This window comes from Polypterus senegalus, chromosome 9 (assembly GCF_016835505.1).
Source record: "Polypterus senegalus isolate Bchr_013 chromosome 9, ASM1683550v1, whole genome shotgun sequence".
NCBI classification, from domain to species: domain Eukaryota; kingdom Metazoa; phylum Chordata; class Cladistia; order Polypteriformes; family Polypteridae; genus Polypterus; species Polypterus senegalus.
The window spans coordinates 57,596,388-57,616,879 of record NC_053162.1 but is presented as its reverse complement, the minus strand read 5'-3'; the positions used below and the strand labels follow the sequence as shown (position 1 = coordinate 57,616,879).

At 39.2% G+C, this 20,492-nt stretch overlaps 1 protein-coding gene across 2 annotated transcripts in view; it reads right to left on the bottom strand.

Annotated features, from left to right (window-relative positions):
• The window catches only part of abcc12 (ATP-binding cassette, sub-family C (CFTR/MRP), member 12), a 136,896-nt gene extending 117,092 nt beyond the window's left edge, over positions 1-19,804 (bottom strand). Inside the window, exons 1-3 of one of the 2 annotated variants that reach the window (XM_039763118.1) lie at positions 19,746-19,804; positions 16,802-16,900; positions 13,306-13,472 (exon numbers count right to left, since the gene is read on the bottom strand). In XM_039763118.1, the coding sequence (XP_039619052.1) occupies positions 13,306-13,472; positions 16,802-16,879 (245 nt within the window). In that variant the 5' untranslated portion in view covers positions 16,880-16,900; positions 19,746-19,804. Of the gene's footprint in view, positions 1-2,825; positions 2,885-13,305; positions 13,473-16,801; positions 16,901-19,745 lie in introns of those variants that run through there. The other variant, XM_039763119.1, reaches the window with a different exon arrangement.
• Between the last annotated feature and the right edge of the window lie 688 nt (positions 19,805-20,492).

Here is a 20,492-nt window from a genome sequence, read left to right as displayed (position 1 = left end):
TTCTCCCATTTTTCCTGGCAGGTCCTCTCAAGCTCAATTAGAACGGTTGGGAAGTGTCTGTAAACTGCTATCTTCAGATCTCTGCACAAGGTAATCTTTCGGGTTTAATTCTAGTTTTTGGCTGGGCCACTCAAGGACAGTCAGAGACTTGTCCTAAAACCACTCCAGCATTGTTTCGTCTGTATGCATTTGGTCATTGTTGTGCTGAGAGGTGAACCTTCACTCCACTCTGAGACTGGGTGGACTTTGGAGCAGGTTTGCTTCAATGACCTGTCTATGTTTGTTTGCATTCATCTTTCCCTCAATTCTGACCAGTCTCCCTGTCCCTGCTGCTGAGAAGCAACCCATAGCATGATGATTTTAGGCAAATGTTGAGCAGTGCCTTGTTTTAGCCACGCATAGAGCTTGGAGTTCTGCAAAAAAGAGTTACATTTTTGTCTCCTCTGACAAGTCTTTTTCCTCATGCTCTCAGAATCCATTAAATGTTGTTTGGCAAACTTCAAATGGACTGTCATATGACTTTTACTCAAGAGTGGCTTATGTCTGATAGATAGAGTGCCGCTGAGATAGTTGTCCTTTCCCCAGGTTTTCCCATCTCCTCTGAGGACTTCTGAAACTCTGTTAGAGTGAGCACTAGATTCTTTGTTACTTAGCTAACCAAGGCCTTTCTTGTCTGGTTATTTAGTTAGGCCAGACAGCCAAATCTAGGAAGAGTCTTGGTGGTCTAAATTGATATCATTTCATAATTATTGAGGCAACTGTGCACTGTGGGAGTACTCTAATCTTTAGAAATGGTTTTATACCCTTTTCCTTATCTGCACCTCAACACAATTTTATCACAGAGCTCTGCAGTGAGTTTCTTGGACTTCATGGCTTGGTTTTTATCAAGCAGTCTCATATATACATGTGGGTGCCTTTCTAAATGATGTCCAGTCAGCTGAATTTGCCACAGGAAACTCCAATCAAATTCTAGAGACACATCTTTAGGATAATTAAAGCAAACAGAATGCACCTGACTACAATTTGATTGCCATAACAAAGGGTCTGAATACTTAAAATTGTTAGATTTCAGTTTTTATTCTTTAATCTTCTTCATCCAGTGATGTGGTGTACCTGTGATTACTACTGCTGCCCTGTAGATTTAGAAATCCTAGGTTCACGTCTGGGGCTAACAGTACTCTGTATATCTGTTTATTTTTGGTCAAGCAATATGTGGTGATGGACTACTAGTTTTGACTGTTTGCCTTTGGAGGTCTGTTCTCATTATTGCATGGAGCTTACCAGTGGCAGAGGTCATGGCCTGACCTTCTATGAAACAGAAAACTTGCGACAAAACGTGCCACAGAAAACAATACACACATTAAATACATTTAGCCGATGTTTTGATGGCGAGAGTGGTCTGAAACAAGTTGTGAATGGCCTCTACCATGCGGAATTAGGTGAGCAAATTGTTTTGCCATGTTAGTCATCAGTCCTTAGTACGCTACACGGGAGGTAATGAGTGGTAGACTAGCAATCATTTTTTTCAGGGAGCTCTTTTTATCACCTCAGCAGAGGTGCCAATAGAATGAGGAACCCTTTTGTTAGAAATCATACTGCTACAGACTGTCGGTCAGCGTTCAGCTCCCTGTGTTTGAAGTGACAGCTTGCCTGTAATCATTACATACAACTACTCTTCTTCAGTTTAACTGAAGAGATTTTATCCCCTCACTTCAAGTGCCTCTTTAATAATATAAGAAAAATAAAACAATTCCTACAGTTAAATGCTCTCCATGCTAATTTGACTTTTTAATTTGTGCAAACAGGTTTAGCCACAGTTTCTGCTGCCAGTTGTCTAATTTACAGTATATAACACAATGGTTTCAAACTTACCTAATCCAATTCAGGGTCACGAGGTTATCACAGTGGATTCTGATAGCTACGTGTCCTAGAAAGTGTGCCATTCTATTGTAGAGCTCACTCACACCTGAGTAAACCATAATGTGAATGACACCAGGGCCAATTTAGCAAAATCAATCCACCTAACCTGCATGATTTTGGACTGTGGAAGGAAAAGCACATGGAAATGGGGAGAACATGCAAACTCCATGCAAGCAGCACACAGGATGCAAAGCTCATTCTTCTTGTTGAGAGGCTGCAGTGCTACAACTGTGCCACTGCGACACCCTGGTATTGATTATTTTCATATAAATTAATTAAACACCTTACCATATCATTTTTATATATTTACCAGCACAGACTTTAATTATTGAGAGTGTGTCTAACATTTTTAGTGGATGCCAGCATGCCAGACAAAAAACATTAGGTTGTGACTCAGTCTGGATGGGCATTTAATCTACTAACTGTATCAATCTTTCTCCTACTCTAATTATTGTTCTAGTAAAAATCTCTTTGCCCTTTCCTTTTAAAACTAATAAAACCTTAAATGGAAGGGAATGAAAGGCATACTATGAAATTTCAAAAATACATGGTTATCTTTTAATTGAGATCTTCTGCACCATTGATTTTTCCGCTTGACTGAATTTTCAGCTCATATAAGGTTCTGGGTGTCCTCTGCCTTCCATTTCTCTCCTTCATTTTTCATTTTTATTTCATTTGTTCATTCTATCAGACCCTTTGGCAATCCAATCCAGGCAGCTAGATGCTGACTTCACTGTTATTCTCCAGGCAAGGCATTCACACAGAATCAAACATTGAAATAAAATATTCCATTTTTAGTATAATAAGACACAATCTTTTAAATTTAATAAAAAAGGAACTCTGTGGCAGGTAACTATTTAAATGCAAACTAATGAGTAAAACTGAATGCATAAATGAAAACTTACGTTTCCTCCCTGTGGTTGGAAAAATATGAATTTACTGATCCATAAAAAGCATGCTTCATTTTCAGAAGGCAAAAGGATCAGTTTGCTGGCTTTTTTCCTATTTATTAAATTTCACTCCTCCCACAATTATTGGAAACACTCTTTTACATATGCTAATAGTGTTCCTGTTCTGCAACAAGGTATGGAAATTGTCACAGTAAATATATCATTTTCCATACTTTAGCGAAATGATGACAGGCATTTTGTTTTCCTTCTTATTAAAAGTCTCTTAATTTAATGAGTTGTGATGTTCTCACCAGGCCAGGTGGCAAGGTGGTTAGGGTTGCTGTCTCACAGATCCAGAGACCTGACTTCAATTCCACGTCCAGGAAGGCCTATGTGTGGTGATATTAATAGTTTTGTAGTAAAATTTTTACACAGGATTGAAAGAGATTATAACTTTTTAATAAACAGCGCTTGGAGGCACTACCTGTAATACAAGCTCTTTAGTCAAACACTGCTGATTTCTGTTACATCAGTGTCTGCACACCACACACCAAGGTATTTTTAATTCTATTGTATGTCTTCATTAATAAGCCTTACTAATCAATCATCTTTACACTATGTACATCTCAAAGATGCTTTGAACTGACCTGGGCGAAGTGAGCGCAGGTATGTCTGAGTGAGTGTTTTCTGCAATGGACTGGCATCTCACCCTGCTTTGGTACCTGTCTTGCATGCTGTGCCACTCTGGACACTCTGATTTGTACTGATGAGAGTGTAGGTGTGTGTGAGTCCTGTGAAAGACTGCTACCCTTTTCCAGAGCTTGTTCCTGCCTTGTGCCAGTGCTACCAGAATACGCTCTGGTGCCCTACAACACCTAACTGGAAAGCTGTTAAATGTGCTAGAATATAGTAGGATGGTTGAATATGTTAAGCTTAGAGCTGCACTTCGGACAACTCTATTTTTACACTGGGAAAGAGAACAGAGTGATGAAGCTCATAATAGCCTGACTGTGGACATTGTTCCCCATAGAAATTAGATGTGTGATGACATTTAAAAAAAATGAATCAATTTGTACTTAAAATCATCCGACTATTGCAATGTTGTAGCAGCAGAATAATATGATAATAATTTAGAAATAATATAATATAGCAGAAGGTTTCAAAAAGCAATACTACAGCATATATTGGTTAACAAACATGTCAAAATATGAACATTTTCATTCTGTCACATCCTCATGGACAGTCTTCCTATACCTAACAGCTTCAAAAACATTAAAAAAAAACTGTGTGTAGCTTCTTTCTCAGATCTAACAGCATAAAGAAACTATGAGCAGCTTTAGTTACTGTCTGTTCATGTACGTTTACACTTTTTTGTCAAAAGTGACTTAACAAACAGAGTGGCACATTTCTTTACATATGAAGTGTCTTGTTCAGTGTCAGCAAATGTGTTAGTGGTGTGGTTTTGAATCTGCCTTTCCACCACTAACAGTCCAAGAACTCAATTTCTAGGTGCCTGTAAATGCCTAAAATAAGAAGTAGCACTGGATGACGTGTGCTAATTTTGACATCAGTGCGCATTGATGGTCAGGTGGTATGAGCTTTTCTGGCCCATAAGAGGATGCACACAAGCATCCAGTCCACTCACTTCTATGTGCACACATAAAGTATATCTTCAGTTAACACTGGAGAAAAGGACTCCAGCTTATGAAGTGTGTCATTGTAAGTGGAAAAGTGTTTTTAAGTGAGCATTCGCTATTAAGAGGGATTTGCAAGGAGACAAAACCTAAATAGTATTCAGTAAGTGCAGTCTTTTTTAACATACTGTGTAAGACTTAGTAGAATACCTTCTATGAGGTCTGACTCCAGATATAGGCAGAGTAGGCATCATCCTAGGGGCACCATGACCCAGGGGGTGCCAAAAAGTTGTTTCATATATGACCGTGAGGACAAAGATCTCCAAAGGGACCCCGCCTCCCACCCTTCGATTACATATGTGATCACCAGTGTTCTGATCACAAATAAATATGTGATCCCAAGGGTGACAAACTCCCCTCTCCTTCCTCATTGATCTCACCTACGGATCCTACCACATTGATCCAAATGACAGACTCTATTATGGGTGTCTCTTTTTCGATGCTTGCAACCAAGTCTGCCTATGGGCACAATGTACCCTTAAACTGGCCCTGTCTACTACTGCCAATATGTACAACTTTTTTTGCATTTGTTTCTTATAAAAATTAATATATTTTAACAAGTTTATCACTTGCTTTCTATGAATAGGAAGAAGACAGAATATATGAGATTTAATGATGATCAAGATTAAGAAGTTAGCCTGCAAGGTGACCTATTCAAAAGAGTGGATGAACTTAAATATCTATGATGGTAGCCAAAGGTGGAAAATTAGATGCAGAGATGGCTTACAGAGTGCAGTGTGGATGGAACCATTGGAAGAACCTATCAGGAGTATTGTGTGATCAAATAATTAAGGCGTATGTAAAAGGTAAGGTTTTTAAAAGATTGGTAATATATCAAGCTCAGCTCAGCCACAGGGGATGCACAGATCAGTGTGTTTCTTCGTGTCGGTCCCAAGCCCGGATAAATGGGGAGGGTTACATCAGGAAGGGCATCCAGTGTAAAATTGTGCCAAATCAATATGTGGACAACAATACAAATTTCCATACTGGATTGGTCAAGCCCCAGGTTAACAACGACCGCCACCAGTACTGTTAGCCAACAGGGTGCTGGGAGAAATTGGGCTACTGTTGGCCGAAGAAGAAGAAGAAGAAGGAGAAGAAGAGGTGGGAGACGTGTCTGGAGGCAGGAGGAGAGGAGGAAAGTAAAGAGAGTGGAACTAAGGGTAGGAACTTTGAATGTTGGCAGTATGACTGGTAAGGGGAGAGAGTTAGCAGATACGATGGAGAGAAGGAAGGTTGATATATTGTGCGTGCAAGAGACTAAATGGAAGGGGAGTAAGGCCAGGTGGATTGGAGGTGGATTCAAATTGTTCTATCATGGCGTGGATGGGAGGACAAATGAGGTAGGAGTTGTTCTGAAGGAACAGTATGTCAAGAGTGTTTTGGAGGTGAAAGGAGTGTCAGGCAAAGTAATGATTATGAAGCTGGAAATTGGAGATGTGATGATGAATGTTTGTTAGTGTATATGCACCACGAGTTGTGTGTATAATGGGTGAGAAAGAAGATTTTTGGAGTGAGTTGGATGAAGTGATGAACAGTGTACCCAAGGGACAGAAAGTGGTGATTGGAGCGGATTTCAATGGGCATGTTGGTGAAGGGAACAGTGGGGATGAGGAGGTGATGGGTAGGTATGGTGTCAAGGATAGGAATGAAGAAGCTCAGAGGATAGTGGATTTTGCCAAAAGGATGGACCTGGCTGTGGTGAATAGGTATTTTAAGAAGAGGGATGAACATAGGGTTACGTACAAGAGTGGAGGAAGATGCCCACAGGTAGATTCATTCCTATGCAGAAGGGTTGATCTGAAGGAGAATGAAGACTACAAAGTGGTGGCAGGGGAAAGTGTAGTTAAGCAGCATGAGATGGTGGTCTGTAGGATGACACTGGAGATCAAGAAGAGGAAGAAAGTGAAGGCAGAGCCAAACATCAAATGGTGGAAGTTGATAAAGGAAGACTGCAAGGTTGAGTTTAGGGAGGAGGTGAGACAGGCACTGGGTGGCAGTGAAGAGTTACCAGGCAGCTTGGAAACTACAGCAGATGTAGTAAGGGTGACAGCAAGAAGGGTGCTTTGGCGTGACATCTGGAAAGAGGAAGACGGAAAAGGAAACCTGGTGGTGGAATGAGGAAATACAGGAGAGTATACAGAGGAAGAGGATGGCAAAGAAGAAGTGGGATAGTCAGAGAGATGCAGAAAGTAGACAAGAGTACAAGGAGATAAGGCGCAAGGTAAAGAGATAGGTGGCGAAGGCTAAAGAAAAGGCGTATGATGAGTTGTATGAGAGGTTGGACACTAAGGATGGAGGAAAGGACCTGTACCGATTGGCTAAACAAAGGGACTGAGCTGGGAAAGATATGCAGCAGGTTAGGGTGATAAAGGATAAAGATAGAAACGTACTCACAAGCAAGGAGAGTGTGTTGAGCAGATGGAAAGAGTACTTTGAGAGGCTGATGAATGAAGACAATGAGAGAGAGAAGAGGTTGGATGAGTGAAGATAGTGAATCAGGAAGTGCAATGGATTAGCAAGGAGGAAGTAAGGACAGCTATGAAGAGGATGAAAAATGGAAAGGCTGTTGGTCCAGATGACATACTTATGGAAGCATGGAGGTGTTTAGGAGAGATGGCAGTTTTTAACCAGATTGTTTAATGGAATCTTGTTTGGAAAGTGAGAGGATGCCTGAGGAGTGGAGAAGAAGTGTACTGGTGCCAATATGTAAGAATAAGGAGGATGTGTAAGATTCCAGTAACTACAGGGGAATAAAATTGATGAGTCACAGCATGAAGCTATGGGAAAGAGTAGTGGAAGCTAGGTTAAGAAGTGAGGTGATGATTAGTGAGCAGCAGTAGAAAGAGCACCACAGATGCAATGTTTGCTCTGAGGATGTTGATGAAGGTTTAGAGAAGGCCAGAAGGAGTTGTATTGCGTCTTTGTGGACCTGGAGAAAGCATATGACAGGGTGCCTAGAGAGGAGTACGTAAGAGTTGTACAGGATATGTACGAGGGAAATGTGGCAGTGGTGAGGTCTGCAGTAGGAGTGACAGATGCATTCAACGTGGAGGTGGGATTACATCAGAGATCATCTCTGAGCACTTTCTTATTTGCAATGGTGATGGACAGGTTGACAGACGAGATTAGATAGGAGTCCCCATGGACTATGATGTTTGCTGATGATATTGTGATCAAGACAAGACAGAATACATGTGTGTAAATGAGAGGGAGGTCAGTGGAATGGTGAGGATGCAGGGAGTAGAACTGACGAAGGTGGATGAGTTTAAATACTTGGGATCAACAGTACAGAGTAATGGGGATTGTGGAAGAGATGTGAAAAAGAGAGTGCAGGCAGAGTGGAATGGGTGGAGAAGAGTGTCAGGAGTATTTTGTGACTGACAGGTATCAGCAAGAGTGAAAGGGAGGGTCTACAGGACAGTAGTGAGACCAGCTATGTTATACGGGTTGGAGACGGTGGCACTGACCAGAAGCCAGGAGACAGAGCTGTAGGTAGCAGAGTTAAAGATGCTAAGATTTGTACTGGGTGTAACGAGGATGGATAGGATTAGAAATGAGTACATTAGAGGGTCAGCTCAAGTTGGACGGTTGGGAGACAAAGTCAGAGAGGTGATATTGCATTGGTTTGGACATGTGCAGAGGAGAGATGCTAGGTATATTGGGAGAAGAATGCTAAGGATAGAGCTGCCAGGGAAGAGGAAAACAGGAAGGCCTAAGCAAAGGTTTAGGGATGTTGTGAGAGAGGACATGCAGGTGATGGGTGGAACAGAACAAGATGCAGAGGACAGAAAGATATGGAAGAAGATGATCTGCTGTGGCAACCCCTAACAGGAGCAGCCGAAAGAAGAAGAAGAGGTAATATATCAAGCTCAAACATGGGCAATAAAAGGAGCACAGGAGAAGTCAGATGCTGCAGAAATTACAATGTTTAGGTGGATGTGTGGAGTTACAAAAAAAAAACAGAATAAGAAGTGAGACAATCAGAGGTACAACAAAAGGCGGAGAGATATCTAAGAAAGTAGATATGTGATGAAGACAGACAATGGATTTGTGGTCAAAAGAGAAATGGGGATGGAAGTTTAGGGGAAGAGAAAGTGAGGGAGGGCAAAGCAGAGGTGGATGGATCAAGTAAAACAAGTTGTGAAGGAAAAGGGATTGACTGAGGAGAAGGTGCAGAACCATGTAGGTTGGAAAACGCTGATCAAGCATATCAATCTCTCATAGAAATGGGAAAAGATGAAGAGAAGGAAGTGATCACTTGGTTCAGAAAACAATTCAGTGTCACAGCTTATTTTCATACCTTAAAATCATCCTAATCCTTTGTGTGGTAGCAATAGTTTTAGAAAACTGAACACCATTTCTGGGATTGGATATGAATTGGCATTGTGGTCCTTAACCCCACATTCTGTTTATTCTGCAGTTTCAGTTCTGCTTAACAAAAATGACCCACTAGGCAGTAAAGAGTCCAAACTATGACTCCACACTTCTTATTTATTTAGCACCTCAGGATAGGCTGAGATCATTTTGGCGATGAAAGCTGTTAGCATTTGCTTTGTATCGATGAGCACCAGCTGCCCAATGGGACACTTAGGAGAGAATCAGCAACTAGATGGTTCATTTCGTTTTTTTTGCCTCTATGACTAGGTTAGTTGACAGGCTTCCACATCTGTATCCCTGCTGACCTCCAACAGAATTTAAATATTTGTTGTCATAAATACTGTAGTAGTTTTAAATTGAGTCATATTTTCTGTTGACTATATTTTGAAATGCATTAAGGAATTATATGTGTGTGGGCAGCTTCTAATCTTGATGTGTTAACTGGGACCGACATGAGTAGAAGCCATTGGCTTGACCTGTTGTGAGCATTAAAGGCTACAGCTACAGTAAATACAGTAGGTAACGTTTAGTCCATTAAACACTGAAAATTTTCTTGGAAACATACTTAATGCTGAGAATCTAACACAGTTAAGGATTTTTTGTTCTCTTTGGGTGACCATGAAAAATAGAAAAAAATGCAATAATCCAAGCAACAGATAAATAGATGTTTTATTGTATCGAAACATGCCCTGAGGAGTGTTATCACAGACATATATTACTCCTTATAAGCTGACAAAAGGGATTAACTGTAAAATAATGGAGCAGCTTGCAATGGACAACAAGCAACTGCAGAATGCTCAGAATCAATTTAATAGATGAATGTCTATTTGACAAATAACCATTTGTAAGAGTCTTTCTAAAGGTGTTCCAAATGGTAAATTTATATGATTATAAGGTCATAATTGCCACATGTACAGAGTACAGTGAAATTCTTATATTGACACATATTCTGTCCTTGTCACTGTGGTGTTTGCATGTTATCCTTGTGTATGCATGTGTTTTTCTTTAGTTTCTCTGTTCTTCCTCCCACACCTCAAAGATGCGTACATTTAATTAATTTTTGACTTTAAAATATACCTATTTTTGCATGAGTGACGTTCTGGAGTTCTTGCACACTGTGTCGCAGGAATGGGTTCTGTCCTCTGTGATCTCTCATCAGATTGGATCTCCCAGCACAGACTTTACTATGCAATGTCTAGAAGGGTGCGGGAGGCCAGCTGATTGGCCGAGACCTCCAGAACTGTGACTGTGTCTGACCTTCTCTCTTACAATTAACTGTGGACCCCCACAGGTTTAGTTTCTCCAGGGAGTTTTTGTTTTTCTCTCCTCCACTGTTAACTGCCCATTGTTCATCAATTCATTAATAAACACATATTGCTGGTTTATATTTATGTTAATCAGTTTCTAATTGCTTTCTCTGTGTTTAAACAAATCTGTGTCTACACATGCACTAATTCTCTATTTACGTAGTAATGTGTAAAATCTATACTTGCATTTTACCTGAGAAATTGACACAATCCTCAACGAGGAGCACTATACACACAAATAAATAAATACATAAAATAACATTAAGCTACTTTGCTAATGCATGGATGACTGGATTTTTATGACTAAACAAATCTGTTAGTTTTCTAAAGAAACTTGTCCATTGCACAGTTCCTTAAACTCCGAAACAATCTGAGGAGCTCCTACCTGTTCAAGGCAAAAGCCAATCTGAATGAGAAATTTGGACATAAAATATCAGGATTGCATGCATTCACTGGTACACATTAGAGAATAAAGCAAGTAGGAACACAGAGAGAAGAAACAAGATACACACAAAGGGTTTAAATGTAGTGAGGCAGTAAAACAACTGCTTCCATTGTACAAACTCCATCTCCTCATTTTCTAACCTGCTTTTCTCGTACAGGTGCTGCAGAAGCACCTTGTGCCATTGTGGCTTAAATAGACATACTGTATACAAATACAGTGCAAGCAACTGGGCTGACAAGTGATGCTAATGTAGAGTTTTAATAATAAACAATTACTGTAACATAAGCTAAACTAAAGTTATTTTTTTGCTTGGGTGTTGGCAGTAGACAAGTGCTTTATGTGAAATGTGAGTGGCTCGATGAGTAATTAAAGAGCTGAAAATGAAGAGTACGTATGCCACAAAGAACAATGAATGTGATTTCTGGAGTGGGCTGAATCAAAGGATAACCAAGACAAAGTACATAAATGTGGAGTGTAGCATCAGAAGAAAAAAAACATGAAGTAGCATTATCAGCATGAGAGAGATAACTGCAGTTGAGGATGCTTATACATGACCCACAATAAACCACAAGTGCCTGACAACTGGATTCAGACAAGCGCTCCCTATGTGTCTGTTTCCTGAATTGGGTTACTCAAACAGCCATCTAACCATTCACTGCAGAACTGAAAGGAGAATGAGATGGCAGGAACATTTCCTCTAATAGTTCACCTTAGTGTATTCTCCACCTTCCTCGCTGACTTACTCACAAGGAGCAGAAAAAATAATAAACAAATATTAAGGAAATTATTTCCTGAGCTGGCAAACACTGTTCTCTAACCTCTCTTAATAAGGTGTGGATTAGGGGCAATCAGTCAGATACACTCAGGCACATATGCAGTTCAGACACTAACCAGTATTGCCTTTGGGCAGTTTTTTAAGAAAACTTACTCAAACACTATGAAATCATGCAAAATGGTACACAAATGATCTCGAGAACTGCCTGCCAAGAGCATTAACACTCTCATGCTTCTCTGATGCCCTGCGTTCCTTCTGTATATTACTCAAAGAGCTAGACTAGCACAAAATGTTTTTTTTCTTTCTACAGTCTGTTGTATCTCTTCATGCCAGCTGATGGCTCATTTGCTACACCACCTACAGAAATGGTAGCAAACCACATGCTGCTGTTGTCATTGTTGTTCCTTTTTTGAGCTCTGTAGCGCTTTCAAATCTGAACCTAAGAGAACACAAACAAGCCGAGGCTGACAGCCCTTACTGTTGCTGCCCAAATATATCTAGTGCGTGTCCACCATAGTTATCACACATGAGCTCAAAGGTCCCTTCAAACTGATAACGAGACACAGTCTGAGACTTTGACAGTGGAAGTGCATCTTATATGAATAAATGACACAGCATTGACTCTTAACCCTTTCAAGAATTCACCATCCCTGCCAATGTGACATTTCCAGTTGTTTACACTGTTCGATTGAATGGCATATAGGTCACTTTTTATTTTGGCAATGACAGCACAAAGCAATATAACATGGCAGAAAAGGCATGTTAGGGGATGTTTGTTCGTTTCACTGTTGATTTACAAATAGTCATCAGTGTGTTTTACAGTATATTATGATGTTTGTAACATTCTCAAATAGTTCATTAAATTAAATCCAGGTATAAGGAAACCCATAATGCTGTTTTGTCGCAGGATTTGGCAATGGTCCCCTTTTCTATAATGTCTGGGTTACAGACTTTCTCAGCTTCAATTGGGTGTAAGTTTATGAAGCAGGGGAAAAAGTAGATATCTGAAATGTCCAAGTATAAACATAATGAGATCATTTTGGGTAACTTAGTTTAAGTTAGAATAAAACACAGAAGAAACTCTAAAATGCCAGGATCAAAGCAGCCTAACCCTGCTACATCCAATTATCTGTGGAAAAATAGGCAGCATTGTGGGAAGAAGGAGCAGACATTGTTCTCCACACGCTGAATAATTGCTTTAAGACATTGATTTTACTTTTGTTCTCATTTGAAAGCAAGCAATTTGAGGTACACAGCTAGTCAATATCATCCTTTGCCTGTCTTAAAATGTAAAAATTAGTTTTTTAGGTTTCATCTTGATCTTGATTTTGAATTTAATTCAAAATGAAATATTTTGTATATCCATCCATCCATTTTCCAACCCGCTGAATCCGAATACAGGGTCACGGGGGTCTGCTGGAGCCAATCCCAGCCAACACAGGGCACAAGGCAGGAACCAATCCTGGGCAGGGTGCCAACCCACCGCAGGACACACACAAAAACACCAAGCACACACTAGGGCCAATTTAGAATCGCCAATCCACCTAACCTGCATGTCTTTGGATTGTGGGAGGAAACCCACACAGACACGGGGAGAACATGCAAACTCCATGCAGGGTGGACCCGGGAAGCGAACCCAGGTCTCCTAACTGCAAGGCAGCAGCACTACCACTGCGCCACCCTCTATTTTGAACATCTCTACTATATAATGAACTTAATTAAATTAATCTTTCATTTAAGTTTTAAAATGTTCACACTTTAAAATAAGCCATATATAGGCTGTAGAAGCCATGTGACCACAGAATCAGATTAAGCTGGTTCAGTGACTGGATGGATGGATGGATGATGTACCATATGGAACACTCCTTCTAACAGAATTCTGATTTCTACTCACGTGCTGTTGCAGCGGAAAGGGATCATATTTTGCAAGCTCGCATTGTACTTCTGATGCTTTGGAGGCTCATCATACTCTGTGTAGTTCAGTGATGCGTGAAACTCCGAGGCTGGATTAACTATCCCAGTTGTTTCCATATACCAGGGGCTGCTCTCGGGCTTCCTTTTCTTAAAACAAAATCAACATCTTAATTAGCTCCTCTTCCTTTAAGCTGTACCATGCATTCTGTCTATTCATTTTCTAATGAGTGAAATTGAAATGTGCATTTTGTGGCATCAGGTAGCCAGCAACAGAAATGACAAATCCAAATAATTGAGTGGGACAAGGTAAGAAGCGATAGCAAAGCACAATTTCCTGAACAGATTATTCCAAACAATTTACAGGTGCAATTTTATAACACTTTTTGACTCAGGATATAGGCAAATGCTTTTTTTAAGTACCCAAGAGTGAGATTTCTATCTAATGTACAAATCCAAAATAAGCAGTGACTAAAATATTGATTCAGACACCATATTCCTACAGTGTACTATATGGACATCGCTTTACTTACCTGCAGGCAATCAATCAAACCTCCATTATTTTTGAAAATCAGACAATAAATGGCTGTAAGCTTTGGCAGCTGCACTTTTCCTTGGTAGATTTATGGAAATTATGAACTTGTTTTTTTGTTTATCTTTATTTTCCTAAACTTACTCACCACAGCATCTCTCTGTTTCTGAGGTTAGAGAAACACCTGCCAGTATGGAAGACTTGCTGAAGTGGACAGTTTTTTGGTGTAACTAATGTGCTCATCACAAGAAACATAGCTACTAAAATAAAACAGTGAAATAGTATTGGTCACAAAAACATATATTACATGCATTGTGGAAGTTAAGACCCCAAAGAGGCCCCCCTTTGAATCAAGTAGAAGCTACCAATGCATCTTTATTTTCTCTACAAAGAGGATGACCTCCTTTCAGCAAGATGATCAGAGTGTCTCTCCAAACTAAAGGAGTCGTAAATTTTTACATCTTTTAGGGTGGGTCACATGAGATAAGCTGACATATAAAATGATTGGTTAATACATTGCTTACACCTTTTATGACCTTAGTTTTTCTAGGATACTAGACTTAAAGTTACCATGTCCTAAGCTTCGCACCTTACCAAGTTCCTTTTTTAAACTGTGTTCTTGCCACATTTTATCTTAGCCAGATAACCAACACCCAACTCAGTCGTTCTGTGTCCATTTTCCCGTTGCACAAGGACTAGGCGGTGCAGTTATCCAAATTGACCTTTCAATGCCTTTGATTAATACTGTGCAACTTAAAGCATACAAAAATAATCCCACAGTATTCGTACAACATCTACATTCCAGTCTGGTTTTGTTATACTTGTTAACAGTAAAGATGCAATTGAGCTCTTTTCTATTTCTTACCCTTTGCATTTTGGGTGATTAATGAAGTTGCAAATTGTTTAATACAGAAATGTTATTTATATGATAAAATTATCTGTACAGTTGCCCTCTTTTTTTACATCATCATGCTGTACCAATCTATGAACATTTCCACAACTACTAAACTACTGTATGTGTAGACAGGAACACGATTGTGCAATATGACAATATGCCATGTTAGGTCTTGGATTTGCATGTACCAAATATCAACTTCCCATAATCTTTAATGGAGATGAAGTGTCGTTTCACCTCTGAATAATTTTCGATCACAAAAAATTCTTTTCCTTTTGGGTCATGTCTCCATGGTATGGATAAAAAGTGGCATTTCTGAAACAATCTCACCTAAGAAACCAAAATGAGAGGCAGAGAGTTCTGTTAGTCAGTTGTGCCATTAAGTGTCGGTTTCACTGTAGCCCTGGGGAAGTTGTTTTAGGTAGAGAGTGCAACCAACTGAAAAATAAATTCTGACATCATCTCCATTCAGTGTTTTGCACAGAAACTGGAGAAATAAGCAAATGGTAATGGTGGTCTTAAATGTTTTATGCTAAAAACGAGCATGGTTTCCATCGATGGTGTACAGCAACACAGAAAATAATCTAAGCAAATGACTAGAAGTATTTTAACAAATATAGTATATTTCATTTGTATTCTAAGGAGCACAAATACTTTATTGCCTTTATTTCTGTTCTTGTTCTGAAAGCTTTACACCTGACATGTATGGCTCAACAGTTTTCTCTTATAGAGTACAACAGATTGACATTCTATAGTCTCCAACCTGGGTGAACCCTGGTCTCGATGCATTATTTATTTCACGGCTGTCAGCATTTGTTTTTATACATATAAGAAGTTAAGCTTGGTCTGAAAAAAGACTGATGAAGCTCTGTAAATTCCCAATTATAATTCTTGACTATAAATAATTTAGTCTTGATATATTTGCTAGTTTCTTGTTACCTTATTGCAGTTTTAGTTTAATTAGATCATTTAGGCAGCTCTGAATCTATTCACGTCTTCATTAAATCACAAATGTGAAGAATCTTCTTGGAGTGTGGAGATGTATACTTATCGGGCTATTTGGTCACTCAATCAATAACCTTTTCACATAGTGCCTGTGGCTCCCGTTGCACATCTTATTAATTTGATGCATCACTTGAGATAAATAATAGCAATAAATGATAGCACTAAATGCTTGCTAGTTACTAAAACACTCCGCAAGGTAATATTAATAACTGATATAAGAGGCAATCTGAGGCAGAATTTTTGTCTTCAGAATCTGTAGCTCAATACGCTGCAGCTACTGAACGTACGAGAATGCCATATCTTATCAAACATTAAATGACTATACAGCCTAATTTACAAAGATGTGTATAAATTTAAATTTGAAATGTAACCAATTTTGGCGCAGTGGGTAGCGCTGCTGCCTTGCAGTTAGGAGACCCGGGTTTGCTTCCTGGGTCCTCCCAGTGTGGAGTTTGCATGTTCTCCCCGTGTCTGTGTGGGTTTCCTCCCACAGTCCAAAGACATGCAGGTTAGGTGCATTGGTGATTCTAAATTATCCCTAGTGTGTGTGCTTGGTTTGTGGGGGTGTGTGTGTGTGTGCCCTGTGGTGGGCTGGCGCCCTGCCCGGGGTTTCTTTCCTGCCTTGCGCCCTGTGTTGGCTGGGATTGGCTCTAGCAGACCCCCGTGACACTGTAGTTAGGATATAGCGGGTTGGACAATGGATGGATGGATGTAACCATTTTTATTTCAGTTATCTTTGTTTCTTTCCTCTAAAATACGTTTTTTTTTTCTTCAAAGCTTAAAAGAATATGCAATGTTTACCTCTGAAACAGCATTAATGCTATTAACCAACACCCTAAATGTGATGTTTAAAGCTACAGAATGATAAATATTAAAAATAGGTGCACTTTGTTTTTTTCTTGCAAGGTGTTACTTATCATAATTAAACTTTAGAATCTAATTTTTCACATTAAGCAGATTTAGAAAAAAGTATGCTTTTTGGTTTTGTAAAGTGACATCATGGGGTAGCTTTGGCATTATGTAATAATTAGAAAAATAAATACTCACATATAATTCAGTGATAGTTGATTTTTCAGCTCCATTTTCCTCCAAATAAAATGAATTCTTTTTGTTTTTTGAAACCATTTTTCTTCTTAAAATATGTGCCTTAAAAAAGTAGAACACAGCAAGATAAGTAAATAAAAGGCATTGCACTGTAGGACTGGCCTTTTCCTCAGATATGGCGTACATACATGTAGCTTCTCAACATGCCCTTTCAAAACGCATCCACCTGTGACTGACACGGATTTATCAAGTCCGGGGATGCAGGAGGCTGAAGTTCATCCTGGCAGCATTGGGCACAAAGCAGAACCCATGGCAGATAGGGCAATTCAACTTCAAGGCCACACTTGCTCACACATCAGCACTCACTCATACAATAATTTGAAATAAACAAAAACAGAATAAATGTAAATAATACATTTACAATCTTCAGCCAATCCTGAGATATGAAAGGAAAACCACAGCACTTGGAAAAATCCATGCAGGCACAAGGAGAACATGCAGCTTCCACACACATATTGACTGGAGCTGGACTGTAACCACGTCACCATTGCCACCCACTCAGATTTGATTTTCTTTGTTTTTATTACTACGTTTCACTTTTTGTTGCTGGACTGGGTGTTCCTTTTTTACTGTCCTACCACTTTAGACGCTAAGACAAAACTTGTAAAATGTGTGGGCTTCCTAGATCACTAGGAACCATGGAGGTCTCTTATAGCATAGTGCTTGCTGGTGGTAATCAATTAGGTGGCTTCACAACCCAGAGCAGAAGGTTCAAGGACATTTTTTACTTAAAAGTGGCATAGCTGAAAAATACCTGGGACACTCTTGTGTCCGTTAGACTGGGTCTGTTACTCGCCTCAATGGCCTTTTTTTGCACATTACTGTAGGAATATCTGAAGATATTTTTAGGTTCTGATGTCATTGCCACCTTATATGATTACAATCCACTTTACATATTTTCCTTATTACTGCAGAACAAAAGTACACAGTATTCCTTTTTTCAGGTGGCACTTGAGTCATTTATGTGGGAATACAAGTCCTCAGAGTGTAGAAATTTGGATGAAATACTGGTGACTTAATGCTCATAAGACACTTAGCAAAAAGGCCTGAGTGAAAATCTCTGTCCCAGCATGTAGAACATATGAATGGTGCAGACATTGAGTTAAGAAATTCACGTACGGAAGCTTGGTAGAGTAGTTTAAGGTCAATCATGACTGCTGTTTGTTATTATGACAACACTGAATGCTTACAGAATTATTTATTAACTTGGCAGACGCATCAGTTCTATGTGTGGCTGGAACATTGCACTTGCATAAAACGAACAAAAAGTGACTGGCAGGTCTTCCCTTCTGCCAGTAACTTCCTTGGAATGGTTTTGTACTTTTCCTAGCACCATACTCACTTTAGTCTTTATTTTATTATATCTATCTAACAGAGGACGTGATTCTGTAAACTTATCTGGAACAAGAAGTATCATGCCATGTTGTACTTTGTCAGTTTATCCCAATGTGACACTTTAATTGTAGTTGAAAGAAAAGCCGAGAATATTTGCCTGTGCCAGAGTACCATAAAGCAGTGTGCTTAAAGCTAATAAAAGCAAAACAGTTCAATGGAACAGCAGCTTGATTACAATGCTACTGGCCACTCAAACATAATTACAAGGTTTAAGTACTAATACCAATAGTGGATATTGCGTTGAAAGGTAATATTTCTATATGAGATGCTTGTTTTCTTTGAGACATGAATTATCTGTGAAGACTGAGTTCAGATCATCTCCTGGTCACCACTACTATGATGTTTGCATGATCTCCCTATACCTGGGTAGGTTTTCTCTGGGTTCTCCTATTTTTATCCACATCCTGAAGATTTTTATGTCAAGTTAATTGGTAATCGTAACATTAACTGGCTTAGTTTGACAATGTGTATGCCATATTAAACTGGTCTCACATCTCCAGTTGCATCCTTGTGTTCGATGTGGCTGGAACAGTTTCTATGGCCTGCATCTTCAAACTAGAATAATCAGAATGGATGAATATTTGTCATCTGGGTAGGCGATGGTGTGGTTGTCAGTACTGCCTGTCCTGGTAGTCTGCACACTGATCCCCCAGGCTGCATGGATTCCTTCCTTGGGCACTCTAGTTTCCAACCCGCATTTTCAAAACATGCAGAATTGGTGACTCTGAGTTGTCTCGATATGTGTTAGTGTATCTGAGGCAGAGAGGCCTGCTGTCCATTTCTGAATTTTTGGCCCTGCTGCATCAGGAGCTAGTCTCTGGCACCCTGCAGTCATGAACTGGAATAAGTGTTTTCAGTAAAAGATTAGATGGTTGGAGGTTCCTTCTTATGCAAAATTTGCTCAAATTTCAAGTTGTATAAATGAAATAACAGACAAAAGCATCTGACCATGTTAGTCATCTCCATTTCCTACATCACCCTGAATCATTTGGTTTTAAATGTCATCGATGTTGTTTATAAAAAAAAAAGAAAAACAAAACAAAACTATCCAATCAGTTTTCTTAAAATTGTTTCATCACGAAGATCGACTGTGAATTAAAATTCCAAAAATACTTTTCTACACCATCTAGTAAGGCAATTCACCATGTTAATTTAGTCACAGATTAAATGTGTAAACCAATATAGGATTCTGGCACACATATCCCCTAAGAGTATTAGGGTCATGCGCAGGGTGAAGCAATCAGTTTCCTTAGAAACAAAAATCAATTTAATTCAAATCACTTTTAAACATCAGTACAGGACATTTATTTATGTCTGAGTTTATATTTCTTTCCACATCACAAAAAAGAGCCATATTCCACTAATCCAGTCATTCTGAAATTCAATTTACCTTGGAAACAGTATCTTGTACAATATACGTACACATCTACAGTTTATTTATTAGTCATCCAAAATGAGAAAGATAAGAAATTCAGTTGAAATAAAAATGTACCTGTAAATATCACCTCCCGTCGAGAGCAATCCAGTGAGCTCCTGTCTTCCACAAAGTGGCTGCGAGTAATGGCTTCTTATATTGCTTGCATGTTTTAAGGACGGAAAAGTTACATCACTCCATTCAATAGGTTTCAAAGGTTACTTTGTGCAGAGGTCCTAGCTGCCATGATACTGGCAGTTACTCTTTCGTTATCAAGTAATAAATGTGTTTCTTCTTTTTAATCAATAACTTTTTTGTTCTTTCTGTACCTTTTCAGGTATAAAACAAGTTTCACATTTACAAAAAAATAAATCAACTGGAATAAATGCACCAATTTAAAATAATATGTTACCTAAAGTTAAGATAATGATGTACAGTTTAAGAGTAAATTATGTCGGAAACCTTCTGTGGAATGTTGTGCAGCCCACTATCCCATTGTCCATATTTGGCACAAAAGTAGTTGCAGCAAATTCTTATTGTTCATCCTGAAAAGTGCAGCAAGTTGCTAATTGAAGCCCAAAACACAGAAGAATGATTCAGGAACAGATGGCTCTGGCTGTTCCACTGGTGAGAATTAAGCAGTACCACAGGGTTAACACGAATGAGTTTAGTTTTGTTAAAGAAATGCACGTCAGCCTAAATATCATGTTTAACAGCAGCTTACCTTTTATAAGTGATGCTGCCTTTTGTATACACGTTCAATTTCTGTGTTTGAGACTTGTCAAGCCTTAGGTATTGGAGGTATAGTTTGTATCTGATTAATTA